The 26,695-nt window shown below is 34.8% G+C and overlaps 1 protein-coding gene across 8 annotated transcripts in view; it reads right to left on the bottom strand.

The window, feature by feature from the left end:
• The window catches only part of NBEA (neurobeachin), a 672,618-nt gene that overhangs the window by 468,035 nt on the left and 177,888 nt on the right, over positions 1-26,695 (bottom strand). For all 8 annotated transcript variants that reach the window (XM_040267082.1, XM_040267084.1, XM_040267081.1 and 5 more), the window contains 7 exons: positions 24,132-24,224; positions 9,227-9,335; positions 7,365-7,446; positions 7,015-7,138; positions 5,967-6,159; positions 3,055-4,065; positions 981-1,198 (listed from right to left, as the gene is read on the bottom strand). In XM_040267082.1, coding sequence (XP_040123016.1) covers positions 981-1,198; positions 3,055-4,065; positions 5,967-6,159; positions 7,015-7,138; positions 7,365-7,446; positions 9,227-9,335; positions 24,132-24,224 — 1,830 coding nt within the window. The remainder of the gene's footprint in view (positions 1-980; positions 1,199-3,054; positions 4,066-5,966; positions 6,160-7,014; positions 7,139-7,364; positions 7,447-9,226; positions 9,336-24,131; positions 24,225-26,695) is intronic.

The following is a 26,695-nucleotide window of genomic DNA, read 5'->3' on the forward strand; positions in this document are numbered from 1 at the left end:
GAGGGGATTCACTTAGAAAAAGTAGAAGAACAGAAAAGGAGGAAGTGGAGGAGAGGAAAAAGGAGAGAGAATGAAAGGAAGAGGAAGGAAGAATGGGGTGAGAGTTGCAGTAGAAGAGTCCTGCCTTCTAGTTGAGGGACGTTTCCTAGGTTGAATTGATCCTGGGAGCTGAAGCAACCACCTTGAATCTTCGAAGGATAACCAAGAAAAGCAAAGAAAGTTATTTGCATGTTGAGAATATTGTGCCACTGACTTTTTGAATCGCTGATGGTAGGGTATTGCTATGTACAGCCATCCGCTTCCTAATTTATCTGCATGAACATATGACATTTCAAAATTGATTAATTTGTTGCATATGTGCTATTACAAAATAAAACTGGAAGTGAGGCAAGGTAATTTTAACATTCATGTAGGCTTTGTTTTCTATTTTAGAATTTATTCAATTTATTTAAACTGAAAAACATAAAACAATTGAACTTTTTATGTTGTTTTCTTTCAGTGATTATATCTGAAATGATGTCCACTTACCACTTAAACAGTACAAGCTCTAAAAATGATGTCATAAGTGATTTTAAAATTTTAGCACTATGTGTTAAATCTTATTACCAAGAATAAATGTAGTATATGACATTAATTTTAAAATTAAAAGATAAAAATGTAGAAGTTTATCTGAACCAATATTGAACCTTTTTTTGTTTTATTCTCTTTTGTATATAGAATAGGCGATGCCAGATTTTAAAATTTTGCTTTTTAATTAATTTAAGCCTAAATTCTTGATTAGTTTTTAATGTGAACCACCCCAGGTCATAACTCTTATGAAAATATTTATGTTTCAACAGAAACTTCAATGTTCTTTTTAATACATTTGTGAGATTTTTAATGATATAATTTACTTAATAATCAGGTGATTCCACTAATCTAAAATAGTCATTTTTTTCCCACTGAAAGTAGCCTTATTTACAGAAAAGAAACATTTCTACCTCCTCCAAACATGTACATCTGTTTCTAATGCAAATAGCAAATCGGTGAGAAGTCGCTGGTGCATTGGAGACCATTTAAACTCAGGAATACGAAACATTGTAGTGCGTGGACCTGGGCTGAACTGGCGCCTCTGTTCCTCCGTCATTGGCATTCCTCGAAATCCTAAATCAACTCGGAGATCTCTGTCTTGTTGTGTGATAGATCGACCCTGAACAGCCTAGAGATGCAAAAGATGGACTTTTGTATAGTGCAAAAGAAATGAAAACAGTTAAGTACAGTTAAGTGAGCAAAGCTTTTGCATATGACTTCAATAGGTTAGTATATCTGCTTTTATCATTCACCTCATAATTGCTTGCACAGGAGCTTTTCTGACAAGAAAATGATACTATTATTATTTTTATTCTATTATGTTTCAGAAACTAGGCAAGGCAATCCAATACTTAAGTTTAACATCAAAGTTCACGCTGAAAACCAGGTCTTCTTTAGCCCCCTTTGAGTCTTTACATTAGACCACATTCCTTCTTTATGAAAGTGAGCAAATACTCAAAGTGAAAAATACTGGATATATATCATCAACTAATTATAATCAGAAATACAAGATTAAAAGAAATATTACTTGAACAGATTCAAGTTAACTTCAAAGTGTATTTCACTTACAATATTTCAACTGAGAAAAACAAATGCCTTTTATAATTTAGAAAACCAGACAAAGGTCTGTGAACTCAGAATGAAAACCAGGCAAACCTAGTATTATTAAGCTCCATAAACAATGTACCATGGTTTCCTTTATTTTAAACTTGGGCTTAATTTAGCATTTTCATTCTGCTGCTAATTATCACGGTAGCACAACTGCCACAAAAATAGAAACTGGCAGTATTTAACAGAAAATAAATAAAAAATACCTTTTCCACATACAGAATATATTTTCAAAGATTCTTATTTGAATACAAAGACACTAGTGAGGTACAGTGTACTCTCTCTACCGTTATGCTAATGGACACATGCTAAATTATTCTTTGATGATATTAAAAGGTGAACGGAAAACCCAGGCAACAGCAACAAAAACCAAGTCACTAAGGGTAAAAGTTTCTTCAACTCTTAAACATAAGGTATTATTTAGTGGCAAGTATGTACTCAAAGCTCAACATTTAAAATTCATATCAGAAAACATCATCTGTTTCTAGCTTTAGTATGGTGAGGCCCAACTGCAGCACTAACATTTCCTCACTACCAAGCCTGAGTGTCTTTAATTTTCTCATACAAATCCCCATATATGTGGCTATAAGGAAAACTCTCACTGCTAATAATTGCAGATTTTCTCAGCCATGTTGTCTACCTCACAGGGCTGCTGTGAGGATTAAATCTAAAAACATATGGCTCAGTGCCTGGAAGACAGGTGAAAGTTGCTCAGTAGTGTTCGACGACTCTTTGTGACCCCATGGACTGTAGTCCATGGAATTTTCCAAGCCACAATACTAGAGTGGGTAGCCTTTCCCTTCTCCAGGGGATCTTCCCAACCCAGGATTCAAACCAGGTCTCCCGCAATGCAGGCTAATTCTTTACCTGCTAAGCCACAAGGGAAGCCCAGAACATAGTAAGCACTTGATAAATAACAGTTCCCTTTTCCCTTTCCTGTTCATTTCATTAATCAGTTTAATATGGACTCCAAGTCCTCTTCTCTATAATTCATAGAACAGGGTTGGACTTGAAGCTTAAAAGGTTAAAATTAATCAAGTATTCAGAATGAAAATCTTGAGTACAAATGTGTAAATGTAGTTGTAGAGACCTTAAAGGTCATGTTTCAATCTGGCACAAGCTCTTGTACCGTTATGAGAAAATTTAGGCCCAGAGAGGTTGAGCAAAGTTATACACACAGAACGTGGTAGAAGTAGATATATGATTCAGATATTTTGAATTTATTTTATATGTAAACCCACACCACTCAATTCCATAAATTATTATTCTACCATAATTAAATATAAACATGGTGTGACTAGTAAGAAATTACTCTACTTTGGTGCTAACAACTCCGTATGTCTTCAGTGAATTTTGGGCACACGTAGGGTAACTTACTTGCGTCGTGGTGGTGGTCTGGATTTTACGGATTTCCTTTCCTGACTCTTTGCCATCGTCAGATCTCTCAGTGTCTGAAATTATACTTCCTGCATCAACATTTGGTACAATTTTGCTACCAGAAGATTCCATTTCCAGCGTCGTAGCAGTCATTTCAGCATATTCTAACCCTTTGGATGATGATGTTAAGTCTCTGTCAGAAATACCGCTCATTCCATCTGAAGTTGTATGAATTTTGAACTCTTTTTCTTCTATTATACTTGATGTACAGGTCAAGTCAACACTACCAGTCATGTGAGCAAGCAATCCAAGATCATCACCAAGATGTACTTGAGTGTCCTGAATATTTGGAATAATGTGATTGCTAGAAAGTTCAGGAAGGAGTTTCTCCTCCTGCTTGGGTATTTTATCAAAGAGAAATGATGTGCTACTGTTGGGAAGTTCATCCTTCTCATCCGCTAATGTTATCAATGGACCATTATCCTTTTCTTCATTTTTTTTAATAATACCAACACTTCCATGTACATTGTTCTGGAGTTTCTCAACAGCAGCACTATACACATTATCCAACAAAGACTCAACCTCCACAAGAGCACCGTTCTCTCCACCTACTAAAGTCTCTGGTGATAAATCCATATCATCAAGCTTCACTTCTGTTGCTTCCACTTTCTCTGCTTTTATGTCAACTAAAAGATCATGTACTTCCACATGCACACCACTTCCTGGTCTATCTGAATTTCCAAGAATATCATCGGGCACTTTTGTTGACATGAGCAAGTCTCTCGTGTCTGTGCTGACAGGGTAATCTGTCTCACTTTCTGGGCTCTGGCTTTGTGAGAGATCCTCTATCTCTCGAATTTCCATTCCACCTTTTGCTCCTGTTGTCTGTGATGAGAGACCAGAGATGGTGCTCACATTTCCCTTCTTTCCCTTTTTAATGTTTTCCTCCTCTTGTCTCTGATATTCTTCATACATTTTGGCTAGGTATTCCTTATGTGCTTCATAAGTGACCTTAGAAATGGGTAAAGAAAACACTTAAAGGCATTTTTGTACATGTTAAAATTTAGAAAATGATATAAAATTATGATAATAGCAAAAATGGTATCAGTAATTTTAAGGTATCAAATATATATTAATAACCCTAAGACAAATGCTTAACTTCATCAAGTAATTAGAATATCATCAAAATAGTCATATATGATTTATTACATGATTTGTCAACACACAGGTAAACTAGCATTAAAGATTTAAATAAAATGATATCTTTAAGTGAAGTATTTCAATGTTACCCCAGTTAATATGCCAGCTGAACTCCTACATATTTCATTTCTTTGAGCTAAAACAGAATTGGCTAATAATACACAATATCCAAAGTACCATGGCGTGTATGTATGTGTGAGTGTGTGTGTGTTTTAGCCACTCAGTCATGTCCAACTCTTTGCAGCCCAATGGACTGCAGCCCGCCAGGTTCCTCTGTCCATGGGATTTCCCAGGCAAGAACACTGGAGTGGGTTGCCATTTCCTTCTCCAGGGGAACTTTCCCACCTAGGGATTGAACCCAGGTCTCCTTCACTGCAGGCAGATTCTTTACTGTCTGAGCCATCAGGGAAGCCCCAAAGTAATATTACTACTATTACTACATATTACTTTAAAAAAGAAGAAAAAGTGTGTCTATTGCAACAAGTGAGGTAAAAAAAAACCCACATATTTATAAATATATAGTTATAAAATGTTAAACACTGCATCTTTATATAGACTACTTTGTTACTTTATATAGTCTTGCTTAGGAATAATCAGTACACAGTGTAGCTAGAAATAATATATATTTCTCACACAAAGACTTGCAATGAGTTTCCCCATAAAATACTATTATCAAACTTATTAATGCAATGATGGAAATGAGGTGCTGATATATTATAAAATATAACTTTATAACAGAAATAAAGGTCTTTAAAATTTTTAATGTTTAAAATCCTGTAGACACATATGATGTTAATTTATATTTAAAATGACAGTATAATAGAATTTAAGGTTGAGATCTTGCTTTGAGGATTACCTTAATATAAAACTCCTTTTTTTACAGAAAAAAAATCAAGTCCCCAAAGTAGGGCTTAGCAAACTATGGCCCATGGATCAAATCTGCTTATTTCCTGTTTAGAATACAGCCATGTTCAAACTTTACATACTGTCTATGGTTATTTTCACAATGCATGACAGAGTTGAGTAGTTGCATTAGAAGATGCACAGCCAATAAAGCCTAATAACCATTGTGCAAAGGGATTAAATGAGTTTCCTAATGCCACAAAATTGAACTGTGGCAGAGACTGGATCAAAAGCCAACTTCTGACACCTATGCTTTTCCTATGACACCACCACATGATGAGAAATCTTAACTGAACTTCTGTCCTCTAATATGTACATATTCTAAATTTTAATTCACTACTTCCTTTTCCCCCAAATCAGATAATATTTAAAATATAAACAAACATTGATTCTTAGGATTAAAAATAAAGATAATGAAATTAAGAACAACACTAAACTTCAGTACTTTAAATGTATTTATTATTCACTTAAAAACAATTTCCAATTTAGAAAGGCTTAAAAAGTATATACCAGACTCTATTTCATGAAACATTCTTATAAGACCCAGTACAGATGTTAGAGTTAAAAGACTCAGACGTAAGTTCCCAGATATCCTATAAAACATATGTGGGGGTCACATCTAGAGTGTAAATTTTAATTATAACAGGACCCCTAAAATACAGAGAAAAACAGAAACAACAGAAAGAAAATTGTGATAAAGGAATCAGCCATAATGCAAGATGCCCACAAGATGGCGCCAAGAGAGTGTTTACAGACATTTAATACACAGCTGAAACCCTGGTGATGTAAAATGTTAAATCCCTTGTTACCTTGGAATGAGCTATGGAGAGTGTATCCACCCAGACTCTCCAGCCTCCCCATTCATATTTTATGGCATGATACAAAAGAATCCGGAAGATATTGTAGACCATCTCTGTGATCTTCTGTTCCTCAGAATTTTTAGGATTGATATAGCCAAGAGAGAACATCCAATCTTGCCACACTGAACACTGCAATAAGCATCTTGTCGGGGGTGGCGGTGGGGGGGGGATAGAAACTCATTAAAAATTTTTAGATTATATTAGAATTTACTATTTGAGATAAATAGCAAAAATATGATCTGACTTTGGTAAATCAAAGTATTCAGTTATTCTGTACATTTAATATTCTAACCTGGAATGACTTTCTCCATTTTTCTACATAGATAAATCCATATTATAATTTAAAACTGCTTTCCTGACACTTCCAGTTACATTATTGTTTCCCTACTCCCTCATCACATGTAGTACTCACAATGCACTTAACACATTATAAATTAATCATCATTTCACTGTTATCTTTCCCACTAAACTGTACCAAATACAATGTACACCAAGATAACCTGTGCAGCACAGTGCTTTATATACAGCAGACATTCAATCAATATTTGATAAATTTAACTCATGCAGGAACCGTGGTTCTGAGCTGTACCCCATGTCCTAGCCAAACAATTTAAAAATACATGACAATAATCAGTTATCAGACCACCTTAAGAAAAACATAGATGATCTGAGCAAATCCAACATAAGTTCACTTAAAGTATTGTTGGTGGTAGACAATGACCAGGAAAAGAAATTGTACATTTTAAATAAGGGGTTTGGGGTATGTATATTCATATATACAATTAAAATATATTACCCATAAAGTTAAATAAAATTATATAAAAATAAATAAAAGTATGCAAACTATATCAAAGAGACATAAATGCCTTTTCTAATGATTGAAAGCATTAGCAATATAGGATATGTACATTTTTTCTTTGCGAGAGACTGAAAATAATGGAGAGAAAATAAGATCAGTTATGGGATAAAGCTTTGTAATTGTATTCAAACTACTCACCTTCTATTTTCTCGGCTGTTACTGAAAAGTTTTATCATATCAGATAAAAATAAACGACGAACTTCCATGAGTTCTGCACTTGGTGTAGAGTTTTTCAACAAAGTTGCCACCACTTTAAGAATCACTGAAAACAATAAAAGTTACAGTAAAGACTTATAATTGCATCATATTTTCTGCTCAAATAGTATTTACTGATTTTCAACTAAATGCTTAGCATGATGGTAGGCGAGTTGTAAATGTCATAAGTTAAACTATAAATGCCATACCGACTCAGGTGGTTGGGAAAAGTTTTGATTTAGTTTCACATGTTACCATGTTACTACTGCATTAAAGAATTGCTCTTTGCTCACTTGGATTCTGAATTTTCACTGTAGAATCTGGCTCTGGATGTGGTTTGTGTACAACTTGAGTACATACTTGCTCTGTCAAAATCTGAAAGACAGAATTTGAATTTCATTTAGAAAATAAATCCATAATTGCAAATTATAGATATACAAAGAATCTGCAAAAAATGTCTATTTGTTCAAATAAAAAGAAATATATCTTTTAAAGAGTCTTCCAGTAAATTCCACATACTTCTAAACTCTTTTAACTCTACAGTCTTCAAATTTTGTTTGTTACAGATACAGACAAAACTAAAGCCAGTATCTATAGAAGGAAAGATTCATTAGGAATTCCAGGAACGAATTCTGTTTGAAATCACTTTTCAGTGCACATCTTTAAAACATTTAAATTGGGGACTGTAAACATTTGACTGTTATTTTGTCATAAAAAAAAAAACTTAGAAAATCAGTAAATAAGAAAATAATGACTGAGCCTGGATAGCAACTTCAAATGAAGAACGATAAAGAAAAAAATCTTTATAAAAAATGTGGCTCATTGTCATTAACCAATGAGGTGTTTGTTTTTTTTTAAGTTTTAATTAATTTATTTATCTTTGGCTGCACTGGGTGTTTGTTGCTGCACGTGGGCTTTCTCTAGTTGCGGTAAGCAGGGGCTACTCTTCATTGTGGTGCGTGGGCTTATTCCGGTGCTTCTTTTGTTACAGAGCATGGGCTCTAGGTGCCCAGACTTCAGGAGTTGTAGCCCATGGGCCCTAGAATGTAGGCTCAGGACCTGTGGGGCATGGGCTTAGATCTTCTAGGACCAGGGATTGAACCCATGTCCCTGGCACTGTAAGGTGATTCTTAACCACTGGACCACCAGGGAAGTCCCCCAATGAGTTTTTTTTGTTAAACTTCTTTTAAGTAACAAGAAATTACCAAAGCTGACCATATAAAGGAAAGACAGAATTCTAAAACATTTACTGACTTTTCTACTAGCACCCAAGCTCTATGAGTGCAGGATTCCTATACAACCTTTTCACTGCTACATTCCTAGCAATTAGCAAAGTGCCTAACACACTGCCCATAGTCAATAAACATCTGTCACAGTAAAGAATGAATAATCATATATAAATTATGCATATACGATTTTTCACTGTATTTATGCTATACCCTGTGTTTACCTTTTTTCTTGCATATATTTAAAAAACCAATGAAATTATATTTAATAATGATATCACTTTATATTATGACTTAATTTCATGACTTAGGTTAACACACTGAGTTTTGAATGAAACTTTTTAAATAGTTCAACCTAAAGTCATATAGAAAACTTTGAGGAAACTATACAAGTTACTTGAGAGCTTAGTTATACATAGCTACTCATAAAAGTTGAGGATGGAGAGTAAAATAATCAAGAGACTGGGATGGATGGCCCTTTCAGATCAGAAAAAGATCATGGCATCCAGCAGTGGCATTTTTCTTACATTTCTGCTCAGACTTAAAAATAACAAAAAAGAAGATAGGACATTTACTTAAGTGTACTATAAATGTGTATCAAAAAGGTACTGACTGAAAATTAAAAATAACTTATTATTAAAATAAATATAGGGCACAAGCATCCTTGTCTTCACTCCCATACTTTTATTGAAACAAACAATTTGTTGTTTAAATACTCAAAGAAAAGGCCTAGGCACAACATAGGAAGACTGGCAAATAACTGTACATGGATATGTTTTAAAACAAAATTTTAAAAATGTAACTATGCGTTCATTATTTTTTAAGAATTACTAACTTTTTAGATTAAATGACCAACTACTATTTCAATCACATAGAGAGCTTCCACTGTACACGTTTAAAATTCTCATCACACATTTAAAAAATTTTACCTCATAAAGTGTGTTGTATGTGGTCACAGTCACAGTGTTTGTGTGCAACATCAGCCTTTCTCCAAGAAGAGTGAAAAGGCTGTGGGTATGCATGATTTCAACTTTTCTTCTGAAGAAAAAGGGGGAAAAACATAATACTATTAAACACACTGGATTTTCTATCATATGGCTTTCAGGGTAAGTAGTAAAATCTATAAGCAGATACAGAATTACAGAAGTAGTTATGTTTACTCACTTTCGTCTTCTAAAATAAATGACAGTTTATAGCATAGCTGCCTTCTAAATTACCAAGACCACTACTTAAACACTTCTCAAACCATCTGCACAAACTGAAATGTTAGGTATACAAATTACAAAATATTATATAAATGTTGACAGCCGTAATTTTCAAATTTCTAATAACTATTTAGGAGTTATTTTATTATGCTAAATTATTGGTTTCCCTTAACACACAGAGCACAAAGTTTTCAAAGCCTTTCTGTCCAAATTCTATGAAATAATCTATGTAAGACTTTAATAACAAAAATTTCAAATTATGATTAAAAATGAATACAAAGCAATTTGGCAGAAGTAAAGGAAACTCATTACTGCTTGTATTTGTGGCTCATTTAACTGCTCCTCCAACAAATCCATACCTAGAATTTTTGTTGTTGCTCAGTTGCTAAGTTGTGTCCAACTCTGCAACCTCATGGACTGCAGCACAGCTCTATTAGAGACCTCCTGGAACACTTGGCTTGAGCCCAGGGAATTACTACTCACCTCTCATTCACATCACTTTCTTACAGGTCTGGATCTGGATCTTCTTGGCTCTCAACCCTCAGTATTTCATTTCTTACACTGATTTTCCTTGTTGTTTGGATTTGGCAACTATGACATAAACTGACTAGATAATCACCAAACTTTTGTTCTTTTATTCCTGAGCCCATAGCTGTACTGTAATTCTAGTCTCTATTGCAGCTAGGTGTGACCTCTAAACTGAGTTCTAGTCAATGGAATTTGAGCAGAAAGTTTGTGGGTCAATTTTAGGTCTAGCCCACAGAAAAGACTCTTCCCCACAGAAGCAACACAGAAGCTTTAAGAGAAGGATGAAGAGGTACCAGATGAAAGGAGCATCGCTTGAAGAAATCACCTACTGAGGATACCTACTTGGCTCTTAAGTGAATAAAAAAGAAACTACTAATGTGGTAAATTACTAAAACTTCACTGTCTGTAACAGGAGCTTTTGCCATCTTAATACAGAAATCAAATAATGAACAATTTATCTGGACACCAGTCACCAGGAAATCCTCTTCCATTAGCCTTCTAACTCTACAATACACAACACAAAAGAGGTAGGACAGCTGATCCCCTCAACTCAATCCTCCTCAGCCCAGAAGGGGAAACAGCAGAATTACCTAAACCCAAGAGGCAGCTAGGGCAAGTGTCTAACGGGTGTTTGCAAAACAAATAAGACTGGGAAGTCAAATGGTTATATGTATGTCACGACAGACGGATATTACAGGATTACCAAGGGGGAGACTTTGGTCTCTTCCAACTCAAGCCACACCTAAGGAAAGGAAGTCAGGCACTTTCGTTTGTTCCCGGTCAGGAAAACACAAATGCCAATATATATCCCTTGATATATCTTTTTGATACACAGAACTGGTTAAATTACACTATCTGAAATTTAGGGCAATCTCTTAACTGTGACACTACAATTTCAACTACTAAAGAAATGCATGCTTTCTTGATTAGCTCCTACAGTGTAAATGCTTATTCAGGAGCTTAATTTCAGTTTTTCAGGGGACTTGAAGAATATTGTGTTTACACCAGGGAAGAGATGAGGCAGCTTCCTCTTGCAGTTTCCTTTAAAACAATGCTCACCAATAAACTCTGCTGCACGGCAGTCAAGATAAAGCCAAAAATGGCATTAATCATTTCATGCATAAAGCGGGTACACTGTCTCTATAAACCACATGATTTTGTTTCACATAGGACATCTAAGGAAAGACCCAACTCTATGCATTCAGTTCGTCAGCAATGCATGAGGACTGCATTGTGGTTCTGCTTTTATTCAAACGAAATTATCTTCTATTTTTCATTGTGATTTCTTTTTATACACAGGGGTTATTTACAAGTGTGGCATTTACTTCCTCTGACAATTTCACAAACCTTGTGATGAAAACATTTTCTTGTGGTGAAATCTATTCCCTTAGAAACTTTCCAATATACAATAAAGTATTGTTAACTACAGTGATTATACTGTACCCTTCATCCCCAGACCTCATTTATCTTACAACTGGAAGCTTGTACCTTTTAACCTCATCCATTCATTTCTCCTAGTCTCTACCCTGCAGGCTGTGGGAAGCGCCCCATTTGTTCTCTATTTCTATGAGTGAGATGGCAGAGTATTTGTCTTTTCTGTCTGACTTATTTCACTTAGTATAGAGCCCTCAAGATCCATCCAAGTTGTGCCATATGACAGGACAGCCTTATTTTTATGCCTGGGTAATATTCCACTTTATAAATAAAAAAACAGGGAAATCTACAGCTTAACTATCCACGTTTTCTTTATCTATTCATCCACAGATGAACATTTAGGCTGTTTCCATGTCCTGGCTATTTGCAAATAATGCTGTAATGAATATAGGGTACAGAAATCTCTTTGAGATTCTGATTTTAATCCCATTGTATATAGATTCCCAGAAGTGACATCATTGGACCATATGGTAGTTCTACTTTTAATTTTTTTGAAGAATCTCCATTATGTTTTCCATAGTGGATGTACTGATTTATATTCACATTAACAGTGCACATGGACTGTTTTCTTTGTGTCTCTTACCCTTTTGATAACAGTCATTCTAACAGGTATGGCTTAGATTTGCACTAGGGATACTGAGCACATTTTCATGTACCTGCTGTAGGTCTTCCTTGGGAAAATGTCTATTCACATCTTCTATTTCTAAATTGGGTTGTTTGCTCCTAAGTTTATTAAGTCTTTATAATTTTATATATTAATATCTTATCAGTGATATGATTTACAAATATTTTTCCCATTCAGTAGGTTTTCTTTTCATATTGTTGATTTTCCTTTGCTGGACAGAAATTTTTTAGACTGATATAACTGATTTTTGCTTTAGTTGTAAAATCCATAAAACCACTGCCAAGACTGACATCAAGGAGCTTACCTCCTATGTTTTCTGGTGTAATGCTCAAGTCTTTAATCCATTTTGAGTTATTTTTTCTTTTTCATTTTGAGTTAATTTTTATCTAATGTGTAAGGCAGAATTCGAGTTTCATCCTTTGGCATTTGGTTGTCCAGTTTTCATGAACCTTCGCCCATAGTTCATCAGGGACTCTATCAGATCTAGTCCCTTGAAACTATTTCTCACTTTCACCGTATAATCATAAGGGATTTGATTTAGGTCATAACTGAATGGGCTAGTAGTTTTCCCTACTTTCTTCTTCAATTTAAGTCTGAATTTGGCAATAAAGAATTCATGATCTGAGCCAAGGTCAGGTTCTGGTCTTATTTTTACTGACTGTATAGAGCTTCTCCATTTTGGGCTGCAAAGAATATAATCAATCTGATTTCAGTGTTGGCCATTTGGTGATGTCCATGTGTAGAGTCTTGTGTTGCTGGAAGAGGGTGTTGATCAAGACCAACCCCAAGAAAAAGAAATTCAAAAAAGCAAAATGGCTGTCTGAGGAGGCCTTACAAATAGCTGTGAAAAGAAGGGAAGTGAAAAGCAAAGGAGAAAAGGAAAGATATAAGCATCTGAATGCAGAGTTCCAAAGAATAGCAAGAAGAGATAAGAAAGCCTTCCTCAGCGATCAATGCAAAGAAATAGAGGAAAACAACAGAATGGGAAAGACTAGAGATCTCTTCAAGAAAATTAGAGACACCAAGGGAACATTTCATGCAAAGATGGGCTCGATAAAGGACAGAAATGGTATGGACCTAACAGAAGCAGAAGATATAAAGAAGAGGTGGCAAGAATACACAGAAGAACTGTACAAAACAGATCTTTATGACCAAGATAATCAGGATGGTGTGATCACTCACCTAGAGCCAGACATCCTGGAAAGAGAAGTCAAGTGGGCCTTAGGAAGCATTGCTACGAACAAAGCTAGTGGAGGTGATGGAATTCCACTTGAGCTGTTTCAAATCCTAAAAGATGATGCTGTGAAAGTGCTGCATTCCATATGCCAGCAAATTTGGAAAACTCAGCAGTGGCCACGGGACTGGAAAAGGTCAGTTTTCATTCCAATTCCAAAGAAAGGCAATGCCAAAGAATGCTCAAACTACCACATAATTGCACTCATCTCACAGGCTAGTAAAGTAATGCTCAAATTTCTTCAAGGCAGGCTTCAGCAATACGTGAACTGTGAACTTCCTGATGTTCAAGGTGGTTTTAGAAAAGGCAGAGGAACCAGAGATCAAATTGCCAACATCTGCTGGATCATCGAAAAAGCAAGAAAGTTCCAGAAAAACATCTATTTCTGCTTTACTGACTATGCCAAAGCCTTTGACTGTGTGGATCACAATAAACTGTGGAAAATTCTGAAAGAGATGGGAATACCACACCACCTGACCTGCCTCTTGAGAAATCTGTATGCAGGTCAAGAAGCAACAGTTAGAACTGGACATGGAACAATGGAATGGTTCCAAATAGGAAAAAGAGTACGTCAAGGCTGTATATTGTCACCTTTCTTATTTAACTTATATATGTAGTACATCATGAGCAATGCTGGGCTGGAGGAAGCACAAGCTGGAATCAAGACTGCCGGGAGAAATATCAATAACCTCAGATATGCAGATGACACCACCCTTATGGCAGAAAGTGAAGAAGAACTAAAGAGCCTCTTAATGAAAGTGAAAGAGGAGAATGAAAAAGTTGGCTTAAAACTCAACATTCAGAAAACTAAGATCATGGCATCCGGTCCCATCACTTTATGGCAAATAGATGGGGGAACAGTGGAAACAGTGCCTGACTTTATTTTTGGGCTCCAAAATCACCGCAGATGGTGACTGCAGCCATGAAATTAAAAGACATTTACTCCTTGGAAGGTAAGTTATGACTAACCTAGACAGCATATTAAAAACAGAGACATTACTTTGTCAACAAAGGTCCATCTAGTCAAGGCTATGGTTTTTCCAGGAGTCATGAATAGATGTGAGAGTTGGACTGTGAAGAAAGCTGAGCACTGAAGAACTGATGCTTTTGAACTGTGGTGTTGGAGAACACTCTTGAGAGTCCCTTGGACTGCAAGGAGATAAAACCAGTCAATCCTAAAGGAAATCAGTCCTGAATATTCACTGGAAGGACTGATGTTGAAGCTGAAACTCCAATACTTTGGCCACTTGATGCAAAGAGTTGACTTATTTGAAAAGACTCTGAGGCTGGGAAAGATGGAAGGAAGGCAGGAGGAGAAGGGGATGACAGAGGATGAGATGCTTGGATGGCATCACCAACTCAATGGACATGGGTTTGAGTAAACTCCAGGAGTTAGTGATGGACAGACAGGGAGGCCTGGCATGCTGCAGTCCATGGGGTTGCAAAGAGTCAGTCACAACTGAGCGACTGAACTGAACTGAACTTGGTCCAGTTTTCCCATCATTTACTGAAGAGATTATTTTTTCCTCATTGTTATGTCTTGGCTCCTTTGTCAAGAAGTACTGGTCATGTATTTCAGCTGTACTTCTGTACTATTTTGTTCCATTGACTTATTTATGTGTCTGTTTTATGCTAAGACTATACGGTTTTAAAAACTGTAAATTTGGATTATCATCTAAAATCAGGAAATGTGATGCCTTCAGCTTTGCTCATTCTCAAGACTGCTTCAGTTATTCAGTGTCTTCTGTGGTTCCATAAACATTTTAGAACTGTTTGTCAATTTCTGTAAGAAAATGCCATTTTCATTTTGATAGCAATTGCATTCAATCTGTAGATCACTTTGGGTAGTATGGGCATTTTAACAAAATTGATTCTTCCAAACCATGAGCATGGTATATCTTTGTCTGTGTCTTCACTTTTTTTTTCTTTATCAATGTCATAGTATTCAGTATACACATCTTTCAACTTCCTTGGTTAAACTTATTCCTAGGTATTTTATTCTATGAAATCTTTCATTCTTTCTATACATACTTAACTTCCTTTCCTATTTGTCATCTTTGTTTCTAGGTGTTCCTTATACATATTTCTTCTAGTTCACCAATTCTTTCTTAAGTTACATAATCTGTTTAACATGTCCATGGAGTTGTTAAGTTAGTACCTTTTCATTTCCAGAAGTTATTTGTTATTTGTTTAAAAGCTAAATAACTTGTTTCAATATGATCTTGTCTCGTAAGAATTATAACTCCTATTTTGTTTGATATTCATTTTTGGCCTATGAGACAATGTTCCTTACTTTTGTGTACTGAGCTACACATGTGAAAGGAATTTTGTTATATTTTCCTCAACATCTTTAAGATTTTAGTGGTACAAAGTGTTTCATAATATCTTTTTTACCCATCTTATTTCTTCTCCAATTATCCTTAACAGTCCTGGTAAGTCTCCTATGCCTTTATATTTTCTCTCATTTTATGTTTTTTGTCCATTCTTTGAGATCTTCAGTTTACTAATTTGGGTGAATACAGAAAAATAATAATTTAAAGAGGCAGAATGTCACCTTTGGTAGTCTACTTGAATTTCAGATGCACTTCCAAAAAATAAAGTTGAGAGATTCCATCAAAGCTTCCACACTAGTTCTATTTCATTGAGTATATAACTTGATTCTCTCTTATCTCCTCTCTGTCTTTTATGCCCCTTCAAAGGAGTTGTTATCTCCTGTTTTCACAATGTTGCACTCAGGCCCCCTGGTGTAAATTTTTTATGAAGTCCCTCCCTGAGGTGGTTGTAAGACAAAGGTCCCTCTAAGCACACTGATCTGAAGTATTTAACTCATTATGGTGTAGGTCCTGAAGCCAGCATCCTAGCACTCCAATATCCTTTTACTTCCAATATCCTTTTACTTCCAATATCCTTTTACTTTTACAAGTTCAAGGACAAGGAAAATTCATCCCATCATTTCAGGCACCTCTTGCCATTCTGATGGTAACTTACAGAGAAGTCAAAGTTAATATACCTTGGAAGGAGAAGACAGAGGAGAGGAGAGAGAATGGAAGGCAGAGATCGCTGAGATCAAGAATTGCTGCATTTTAGTCTTTAAGTTAGGCTACTAACATACTTCATTAGCTGTTTGTCAGTACCATGGGAGAGAAAAAACCCTCACAGATGGCCATTTTTACTCTACTGGCACCCCAACAGAACATCAAGACTCATTTATACCTACTCAAGTACCTACAAAAGCCAACATTTTGGTAGAAGAGAGCCAAGCTTGGAGTTTAGAGTAGATGAGAAGACAGCTTTTTTTTTTTTTTTCATTCTTTTAACTGCTGTATCCCCAGAATCTGCATCAGTACTTTTTACTAACAGACAATAAACTGGACTAATTTCAACTAGTCCAAAAAAGAAAGAAGCTATTAGGTTAAACAACTATCAACACGTAACAGGCAATTGCTAGAATGAACAACTAACAGACAGCATTTTGATTCATTTAACTACCAATGGTATACTTTTGAGTGAAATTATCTTTTAGAATTCATCCAAAAGCCACAGTGTTTGAAGTTTAAGACATTAGACAAACATACTTGGTTGAGAAACTTTTATTTCCACAATAAATATTCAGTAACATGTACTTAAAAAATTTTAAGCTGAAATTGTCATCATTTTACTATGGTACAATATTGGGCATTTTGATCATCTAGTTGAAACATTTGTCAGAATTCTGTCCTGAGAGTAACTGTAATTAAGCCATCCTCATGAAGTTTGGCTTTCTATTCAAGCACATATCAAAGAGAAGGTTACTCAATTTTCTATGTCTTTTTATTTTGAAAATTCTTAAGATTTACAGAAAAGTTGAAAGGACAGTACAGAGGTCCCTTGTATTACTTAACCAGCTTTCCCATATGTTAACATGCCTAATCATGGTACATATGTCAAAACTAAGACTGAACACAGGTATAATATTATTAACTACAGACTTTATTTAGATTTCATCATGACTTCTTTTTTTCTCTGTTCAGTATCCAATCCAGAATACCACTGTACATTTAAACCTTTCTGGTCTTTAGCAGGTTCCCAACCATTGTGTTTCATGTCTTTTAACAGTTTTGAAGAGTATCAGTCAAGTATTCTGAAGAATGTCACTCAACTGGGAGGCATATGATGCTTTCTCATAATTAGACTGAGGTTATTTGTTTCTTAGAAGAATACCACAGAGACGAAGTGCCCTTCTCATCATATCACATCAGGGAACATGTTATTAAAATGACATATGACTGGTGATGTTAATCTTATTCAATAGTGAAAACTCAATCAGATTTCACTATTTTTGGAAGTTAGCCAGTAAGCCCATCCCTCACTCAAGGAGAGGGGGTTTAAGTTCCATCGTCAAGCAGTGGGAGTAATTACATTTATTATTTGGAACAGACTTCTCAATTTTGAGAGATGCCAAACCTATCTCTAGTTCAGCTCACAAAGTATATGGATTATCTCCCAAGCTGTGTCCTAGAAATCGAAAACTCAGTAGAGACGACCCCACCTAGACTTCAGTTTAGTTTCACCCACAGACACAATTTTGCTTCACTAGAGAATGATTCCCCCATACACAAATGAGATGCTGACTTTGGGTAATATCTTATTTTTTTAACAGTTTTAAAGATGTCTCTCTTAGGATTGTAGGTATATTAATAATGGCACCTATTTCCTGCTATTAATAGTGTTTTGTTTCAAATCCTGAAATGCTAGTAATGATTAGATTATAGTAGAAACATCTCATTTCTATTTGAATACCACTAGTGTTTCATACGGAGAAGGCAATGGCACCCCAGGCCAGTACTCTTGGCTGGAGAATCCCAGGGACGGGGGAGCCTGGTGAGCTGCCATCTATGGGGTCGCAGAGTTGGACACAACTGAAGTGACTTAGCAGCAGCAGCAGTGTTTCATATTTATATTTGGTGTCAGGTATGTAAGATATCATAAGGAATAAATATTCTACTTTTATCAAAACTGCACTTTAAATAATTAACCTTTTTTAACTATTCAAATTAGCATGTAGCCATATGCTGTAAACTCTTTATATTTATTATATAGTATATATTTTAATGATAAAGGTCAATGAGGGAAGCAGAATAATTTTATTCATTTATAGGGATAAAAACTGAGATTCAAAGATGTTTCTGAAACCACTCAGAAAACACACGGCTAAGGTAAGATCCAAACCCAGGCAGTCAAACTTGAGAGCCAATGAACTACATGTATATTAATCAATTATATCTATTAACCATCAAGCTGTATATGCTTTAAAACACTTAAGTGTTTTTTTTTTACTACTAAATTTAATTTCATAGTAACATTGATATGAATTATTTAAACTGTGCTCAGTTCAGTTCAGTCGCTTAGTTGTGTACGACTCTTTGTAGCCCCATGAACCGCAGCACACCAGGCCTCCCTGTCCATCACCAACTCCCGGAGTTCACTCAGACTCACGTCCATCGAGTCAGTGATGCCATCCAGCCATCTCATCCTCTGTCGTCCCCTTCTCCTCCTGCCCCCAATCCCTCCCAGCATCAGTCTTTTCCAATGAGTCAACTCTTCTCATGAGGTGGCCAAAGTACTGGAGTTTCAGCTTTAGCATCATTCCTTGCAAAGAACACCCAGGGCTGATCTCCTTTAGAATGGACTGGTTGGATCTCCTTGCAGTCCAAGGGACTCTCAAGAGTCTTCTCCAACACCACAGTTCAAAAGCATCAATTCTTAAATTGTGTAGGTAAGTATTTAAGCCTAGTCCTGCTTCACCATTCTCCAATAGATAACTCATTTTAACTAATCAGTCATTGATTCTACTTAAGTAATTCCATTTATAATGTAATTCCTTTCAAGATTTTAAAGGTGCTTTTTACATTCAATGTTTGCAGTTTTTTAAACAATTTGTTCCTGAAAAATTGTTTCTATAACTAATATTAATATGATTAAAATATTAACATAATCTATATATACCTTCATTTCTACCAACTCCCCATTAGAAACCACTGCTCTTGATTTATTTCTTATGAATTCGACTAGACTTTCTCACTGCAAATATAATAAGTACTATGTTCTCATGTTCTCTTCTTTAAACAAAAATAGCATCTATTAATAATACATATCCATCTTTGCTATTTATTTTTAATCTTTTAATAATATAGTTATTATATCTGTATGTAGAGACATCTCATTGGTCTTATAATTACATAGTATTCCATTTAATAAATGAACTATAACTTATTTGTTAACAAATTCCCCCATTACTAGAAATTTAAGATTTCTCCTAACATTTATATTATAAACAAAGAAAAAATGAATAACTCTGAATAGCTATCATTTCACATGCCTGCAACTGATGAATTGTTAGGTTAAAAAGCACATGTATTTGTTTTGACAGATATCAATGAAAATAAACTGCACTCTATATGGGGTTATACTAGTTATGCTCTAGTTAGCAATGTGTGAGATGCTTGCTCTTCCCATTTGCCTTGCTAACAGAGAAGGATGCTGAATTTTGAGATTTCTATCCATCTAATACATGAACAATGTGCTTAGTTTTAGACTGTATTTCCCTTACTACAGGTAGAATTGAGCTACCAGGGAAGCCCCAACAGGCATAATTACATTATATATATATATATATATATATATATATATATATATGTATATATTCTACTAAAGGTAGAATTTACCTCCTTTCAAATACTGATGTGCCACATGTGTTTGCCTCTATAAATTGTTCACTTACATATATCCTTGCTTATTTTTCTACTGGGTTGTCTTATCAATTTCTAGAGAAAGCTCATCATGTAAGATACTTTTAACTTCCTCAGTTTCTATACTAATTAAGAAAATTATCACTGATTTTGTACATTCATTATGTTTGCCCTTTCTTCCGTTGCTTAATGGTTAGCTAGCCATTTTTATTACAATTTTTTAAAATCAGATTTTAAATGATTGTCTTTTAAATCTTTAATTCCTACTTTCTAATTTATTATTTCCATTTATTGTAATTCCTTATGTAACATTTATGCTTTAATTCTTTTATTCTGTATTTCTTTTCTATTGTTTCATAGCTATGATATTCCTCTAGGTACTTCTTTGCTGCTCCTGCTAAGTTGCTTCAGTCGTGTCCAATTCTGTGCGACCCTATGGACAGCAGCCCTCCAGGCTCCTCTGTCCACAGGATTCTCCAGGCAAGAATACTGAAGTGGCTTGCCAGTTCCTTCTCCCAAGCACTTCTTTAGCGTATTCAATGGGGTTTTGAAGTTTTCTAAAAATTCTGCAATTTCAGTGTACTTTCTCTTTGACACAAAAGTTGTTTAATAAATTTTAAATGTCTAGGAAGAAGAAACTTTATCTTTTTTATTTTGTTCCTATTTTCAATTTTGTTGCATTTTAACAAGAAAATCTTGACTGTTTTGTCTCTCTGTTTTGGATTTTTTCTTTGATCCCTACTACACCCTACCATGTCCAGCCTCCCTGGTGGCTCAGATGGTAAAGAACCTGCCTGCAGAGCAGGAGACCTGGGTTTGATCCTTGGGTTGGGAAGATCCCTGGAAAAGGGATGGCAACCCACTCCAGTATTCTTGCCTGGAGAATTGCATGGACAGAGGAGCCTGGCCAACTACAGTCGATGGGGTGGCAAAGAGTCGGACATGCCTGAGAGACTAATACTTTCACTTTCACGCCAAGTCAAATTTTCATTTATGTTCCATGAGCACTTGGAGTTACAGTCTTTATTAATATGGTACCTACTGACTTCAAGCTACATTAATTAGATTTACTTTATTATTTACATTACTCTCCCTTTTGCCTTTTTATGGACTGGGGTGAATTAGAGTTTGTTTCAATGTTTTAAATTATTAGTGATTATTTCTCCTGCAATTTCTGTTTCATGAAAGTTTCAACCTTTAATATTATAAAGTATCTTTGTTTATATTGTTTACTGCTTTTTGGCTTGAATTCTAACTTGTCCAATAATAAGTCCATGATTCCTGATTTTTTTTCATTTGTATTTTTGTATTACAGTTTTGGGTTTCCCAGGTGGCACTAGTGGTAAAGAACATGCCACCAATGCAAGAGACTTTAAGATATGTGGATTTGATTCCTAGATAGGAAGATCCCCTGGAAGATGGCATGGCAACCCACACCTTAATTCTTGCCTAGAGACTCTCATGGTCATAGGAGCCTGGTGGGCTATGGTCCATGGGGTCACAAAGAGTCGGACACGACTGAAAGGACTTAGCATGCATATTCCACATTTTATGCTTCTTGAATGTTATAGATTGAAAAAAAATCATCCATTATATGCATTGTTCTCAGTTTTATTTATACAGTATTTTTTAATATATAGACAACATTACAGTTTTCTTTTTTTTTCCTTTCTTTTTCTTGGCTGCATGGCATTTGGGATCTCAGTTTCCCAACCAGGGATCAAACCTGTGCCCCCTGCATTGGAAGCACAGGGTCTCGACCACTGGACTACCAGGGAAGTCTTGATGAGCATTACAGTTTTAACTGCTCATCTTTGTTGTTATAGAGGAATAAGAAGTCCTTTATGTGTTTAGGCAGTTCATGTATTTCCCAATGATGAGCAATAATAAAATCTCCATATTTACTCAAATTTTCCTCTCTCCTAAAGCATCAAATTTTATTCAACAGGCCTACATTTTTATTGTCAGCTTACATGGATATCCTTTGACTCTTTGAACTTTGTCTAGTTTCCTCCTTTCCCTAGTCCTTTCTCAGTTCATTATAACAATAGAATTTCTACCTTATTAGGGCATACAAAAAGGAAACACCGGTTTGTTATTTGTTTTAGTCTTAGTTTTACTATTAAATTAATTCAGTGTTCATCAATAGTACTTGGCTGTAGTCTGTCCAGTCAGTCCTAATTGGCTGAACTTAACCCCCAGTAATTTTCTCAAGAATTATTCAGAAAAACAGTTCCTTACACTGTTAAAAATTGTTTGGCAGCACACTTTTATGTAAAGGATACTTTGGCTTCTATTTTATTGAGCACTTTATGGTTACTGCTTTACATTTTCTACTGATGGTTATCATAGAGAAGCCTAAGCCCAGAGTAACAATTTTTTTTTCCTTTAACTTGTGAATGTTGAAAAAAGGACTTTAAAAAAATTTATATTTAAATCCAATAGTATACTTTCCTACAGACTATTTCAAGAAAACTTTTCCTGGTACACAGCATATACCCTTTAATGTGGATGGCAAGATCTATATTAGAAGCTCACTGAATTATAGATTTAAAAAAAACTTGTTTAGTTACATTGTTCTGCTTTTCTTATTTGGAAACTCTATTTATCCCATTAATGTTTTGGAATTTCTATGTCTTCTGGATCAATCATTTCCTCTTTAATCCTTCTGAACTCTTTTATATTCATCCATGCACATTATTTGCTTTGTTTTCATTTTTATCTTCCGTGTATCATACTGTGCTATCCACAGAGTTTCTCTTCCTTGAGCATCTTCCAATTTCATTTTTGTGTGAGAGTTTTTCCTTCCAATTTGTTTCAAAATTTTGTTAGCTCATGATTCAACATTTCAAAGTTATTCCATCATTTCTTCTAACTTCGTAAAATTCTGCTTTGGAGCTTCCTTTTCTCACAAGAAATTCTTTCTTACTTTTTAAACTTACAGTAAAAATTTTAACTCTATTTATTGTGTACTTCATGGCAATATTTTCCAGTGACTATTCTTCATGTACTGGTTAGTTCTGCTTATCTTTTCCACATTTCTATGTTTTAAAACGTGTGTTTCTTGACAATTTTTAAGAGGTTGCATATAGGGAAGAAGCCTTTATTAAAAATTATTCCCAATCAATTTCCTATTCTTAATCAAAGTTAAATGAGTGAGCCATATCTCTTTAAGTTAAAACTGAATATGCTCTCACTCCTGGTATTCTATCACTCGTAAACTTACAGTTCCTCAAGTATGCATTACTCTTTTCTACAATCCTGGCTTTGTTGAACTATTCTCTAGATCTGTAATATCACTATTCTCTCTTAACTACTGATTTGGTACCAAAATGAAAATAATACTTACTTTCCTAGACTATTTAGCATGTTAGACATGTTTATCTGAATGGTGTGAAATTTTCATTAGTGTTATTGATCACTCTCCACAATTCAAAATACCAAAAAAAATTAGCAATTCAAAAATTCTGAGAGGAATCCTATCCATCCTTACTAAATGGCAGTATTTGTATATAAATGGATTTGTATTTGAATATAAAATGTATATAAAGTGGATTTATATACTATTCATGCACAGGACAATATAGTATGAAAAACACTCATTATATTAGCAAGTGATTTTTTTTCAATTTTTTTTCTCAGTAAATGATTTTTAAAAGTGTCTAAACTCTGGACTTTGGGGGGAAAAGGAATACTGTAGGATCTTCAAATCACAATAAGCCTCAAAATTAGAAACTAATACAAACAGATATTGGAGCAAAACCTCAATATACATATTTGCCTGTGTCAAGAAAGCTTCACTGAAATCATATCCCCATGTCCTTTACTTGATGAAATATGTTCCATTATCTTTAAAAGAACAATATTTTCTTTCCAGCATGCAACAGGAATACAGTAAATTACTTAAGTGTGATAAACTGTTAAAAAAACATTCTTTTATAAAATGTTTTTCTTTTTAGCACAAGAAGTTATTACTTTTCATTGTAACATCATTCCAATCAAATTTATGTGTTATTAAATCAGTAAAAACACAATTTCAGTAGATATTTCTATAATTCATTATGGAAAACATCAACTTACTTGTGACCTAAATGCTTCAGAAAATATCCCAGAACCTTCAGAGCTTGAACCCAAATACTTTCACTTTTAGAGGCCAATAATTTGTAGATTACCCTAAAATATATAGAAATAAATGATTTTTTGAGCACATTTGAATATTAAAAATATAAGCACTGTATACTTTACAAGGAAATTATAAACGTATAAAACATAAAATATCTCAGAATTTTAAATTATTTGAAAAAAGTTGAAAACTACCATATTAGTTTTCTTTATATTTGAACTTCAAATACATACTCAAAAGGACAAAGCAACTGGTTGTTCATAAGTAATGCCTCCCAGCACACTGAATATAATTTTCAATGTTAAGACTCATGCTCAGTTAAACCACATTTCTTCTTCTATTAGAATTTCCCCTAACATTTGTACTTAATGACCCTTTTTCCTGGTTATGGCTAATTGGACCACAGGAGTACAAACCTGCTCAATTTTTCTTTTCTGAAAATTTGGAATAAGTTCTGAGAAACAATAGCTAATCTTTGTTGGGCTCTTGAATTAGGAAGTGATTTCGAACAGAAACTGTAGGACAGCCTTGCTCTGTTCACAAAGGTGAGTCTATATACAGAAGAATAAAGCAGCTATATAGGAAGTAGCAGAAAAAGCAAACTTGTTTCCTCAAAGAGTTTCAATTCTTGGTTCCTACGCAAATGTGTTGTACAACAAAGTAACACATGACCTAACTTACAATCCCTTCAAATAATATTTATATGTACTTCAGAAATTTTATCTCATTTTTTTCCAAAAAATAATTTTTTTTTTCCTGTATGGCGTGTGCATACTTAGTTGCTCAGTTCTGTCCAACCTGACTGTTTGCAAAGTATAATTTTCCTATCATTTCAGGGACAGTAACAGAGAAAAACAACTGAAAGTTAATAACATCTATCTTATGTTTAACAGTAGCTTATACTATTAGAAACAAAATATTGTTGATAATACTGTCTTATTACTCTACTGAAGAACAGATGATGAGAAGAGTGATTACTTCCCTCAGAAGATAAGTTTTTTAGAAAAGCCTCAAGCTATTAGCATTAGTCTCTCAGTCGTGTCCGACTCTTTGCAACCCCACGGACTGTAGCCTGCCAGGTTCCTCTGTCCATAGGATTCAGGCAGTAATACTGGAGTGGGTTACACTCCAGTTCTTGCCATTCAAGTTCTTACATGAATGTAAATTTACACTTAAAATACTTTCAGAATTATTAAGGACCAATATCAGTAATGGGAAAAAAAAGACAATTATGAGAACAGAAAAGTTATTATTTTATCATTGATGTTTTAGTCACTGAGTTGTGTCCAATTCTTTTGCAACCCCATGGACTGTATACAGCCTGCCAGGTTCCTCTGTGCATGAGATTTCCCAGAAAAGAACACTGGAGTGAGTTGCCACTTCCTACTTCAGGGGATCTTTCTGACCCAGGGATCGAACCTGCCTCAGATGCACTGGCAGGTGGATTCTTTACCACTGAGTCAACTGGGAAGCCCATAGAAAAGTTATACATGTCAAAAAAAAAAAAAAGAGAAATATTCAGGGAATCATAAAAAGAACATTCCATAGCAAAAATAATCTTGAAAACAAAAGTAAAACCTCACAGCATAAAAATGTGACTCTACTCAAAATATGTCATCAGAAACTCCACAGAATTCCTATTCTCTAGGAATAACTTTGAGTTTAAGGGATAAAAAGGTATAAATACATCTGAGATCAACAGAAATTATGATTTAACATTTGAAACACAAAAGATCTAAGGCCATCAGACATCTATGCTACATAGGATTTTTTTTACAATCAAGTAGTTATTCAAAAAATAATATCAAGAATGAATAGGAAATTTACCAATGATTCAGTTAATGACTGTTTGTGAAAGTGAAAGTGAAGTTGCTCAGTCGTGTCCGACTCTTTGCGACTCCATGGACTGTAGACTACCAGGCTTCTCTGTCCATGGAATTTTCCAGGCAAGAATACTGGAGTGGGTTGCCATTTCCTTCTCCAGGAGATCTTCCCAACCCAGGGATTGAACCCAGGTCTCCCGCATTGTAGGCAGACACTTTACCGTCTGAGCCACCAGGGAAGTACTTACAATATAAAAAGATTGTTAGCTGAATTCTAGTAAATTTGCTCTAGCCTACTATATTCAGCCAGAAAATCACATAAAAAAGAAACTGTCTATTCTTTTCTTTAAAGATTTTTAGATACAAAAATATTACATTTTTTGATGCTCAGTTCAGTGTTGTATTACCACAAGGTTTTCTTTAAACCCAGTTTAATATTACCAGTATTAAATTAAGTGCAATCTTTGTGTTCACTTCTTAGTATGTATGAATTATAATTAATCAAAAATTTCCCCACACATAACTGTTACTCTTTAGTTCCTATTTTCTAGGGTACAGAATTTAAAACTGTATACCTAATATGTCTATTTTTTCCATATTTTAAACCAGAACCTACATTCTCCACATTCTTTTTAAAATGAAAATCTAAAGTAGCAAATTTTTCATCTTTGTGACTGTTTTTAACATACTGGTAAGAA

The sequence above is a fragment of the Oryx dammah genome, unplaced genomic scaffold (genome assembly GCF_014754425.2).
Source record: "Oryx dammah isolate SB20612 unplaced genomic scaffold, SCBI_Odam_1.1 HiC_scaffold_24, whole genome shotgun sequence".
Lineage (NCBI taxonomy): Eukaryota > Metazoa > Chordata > Mammalia > Artiodactyla > Bovidae > Oryx > Oryx dammah.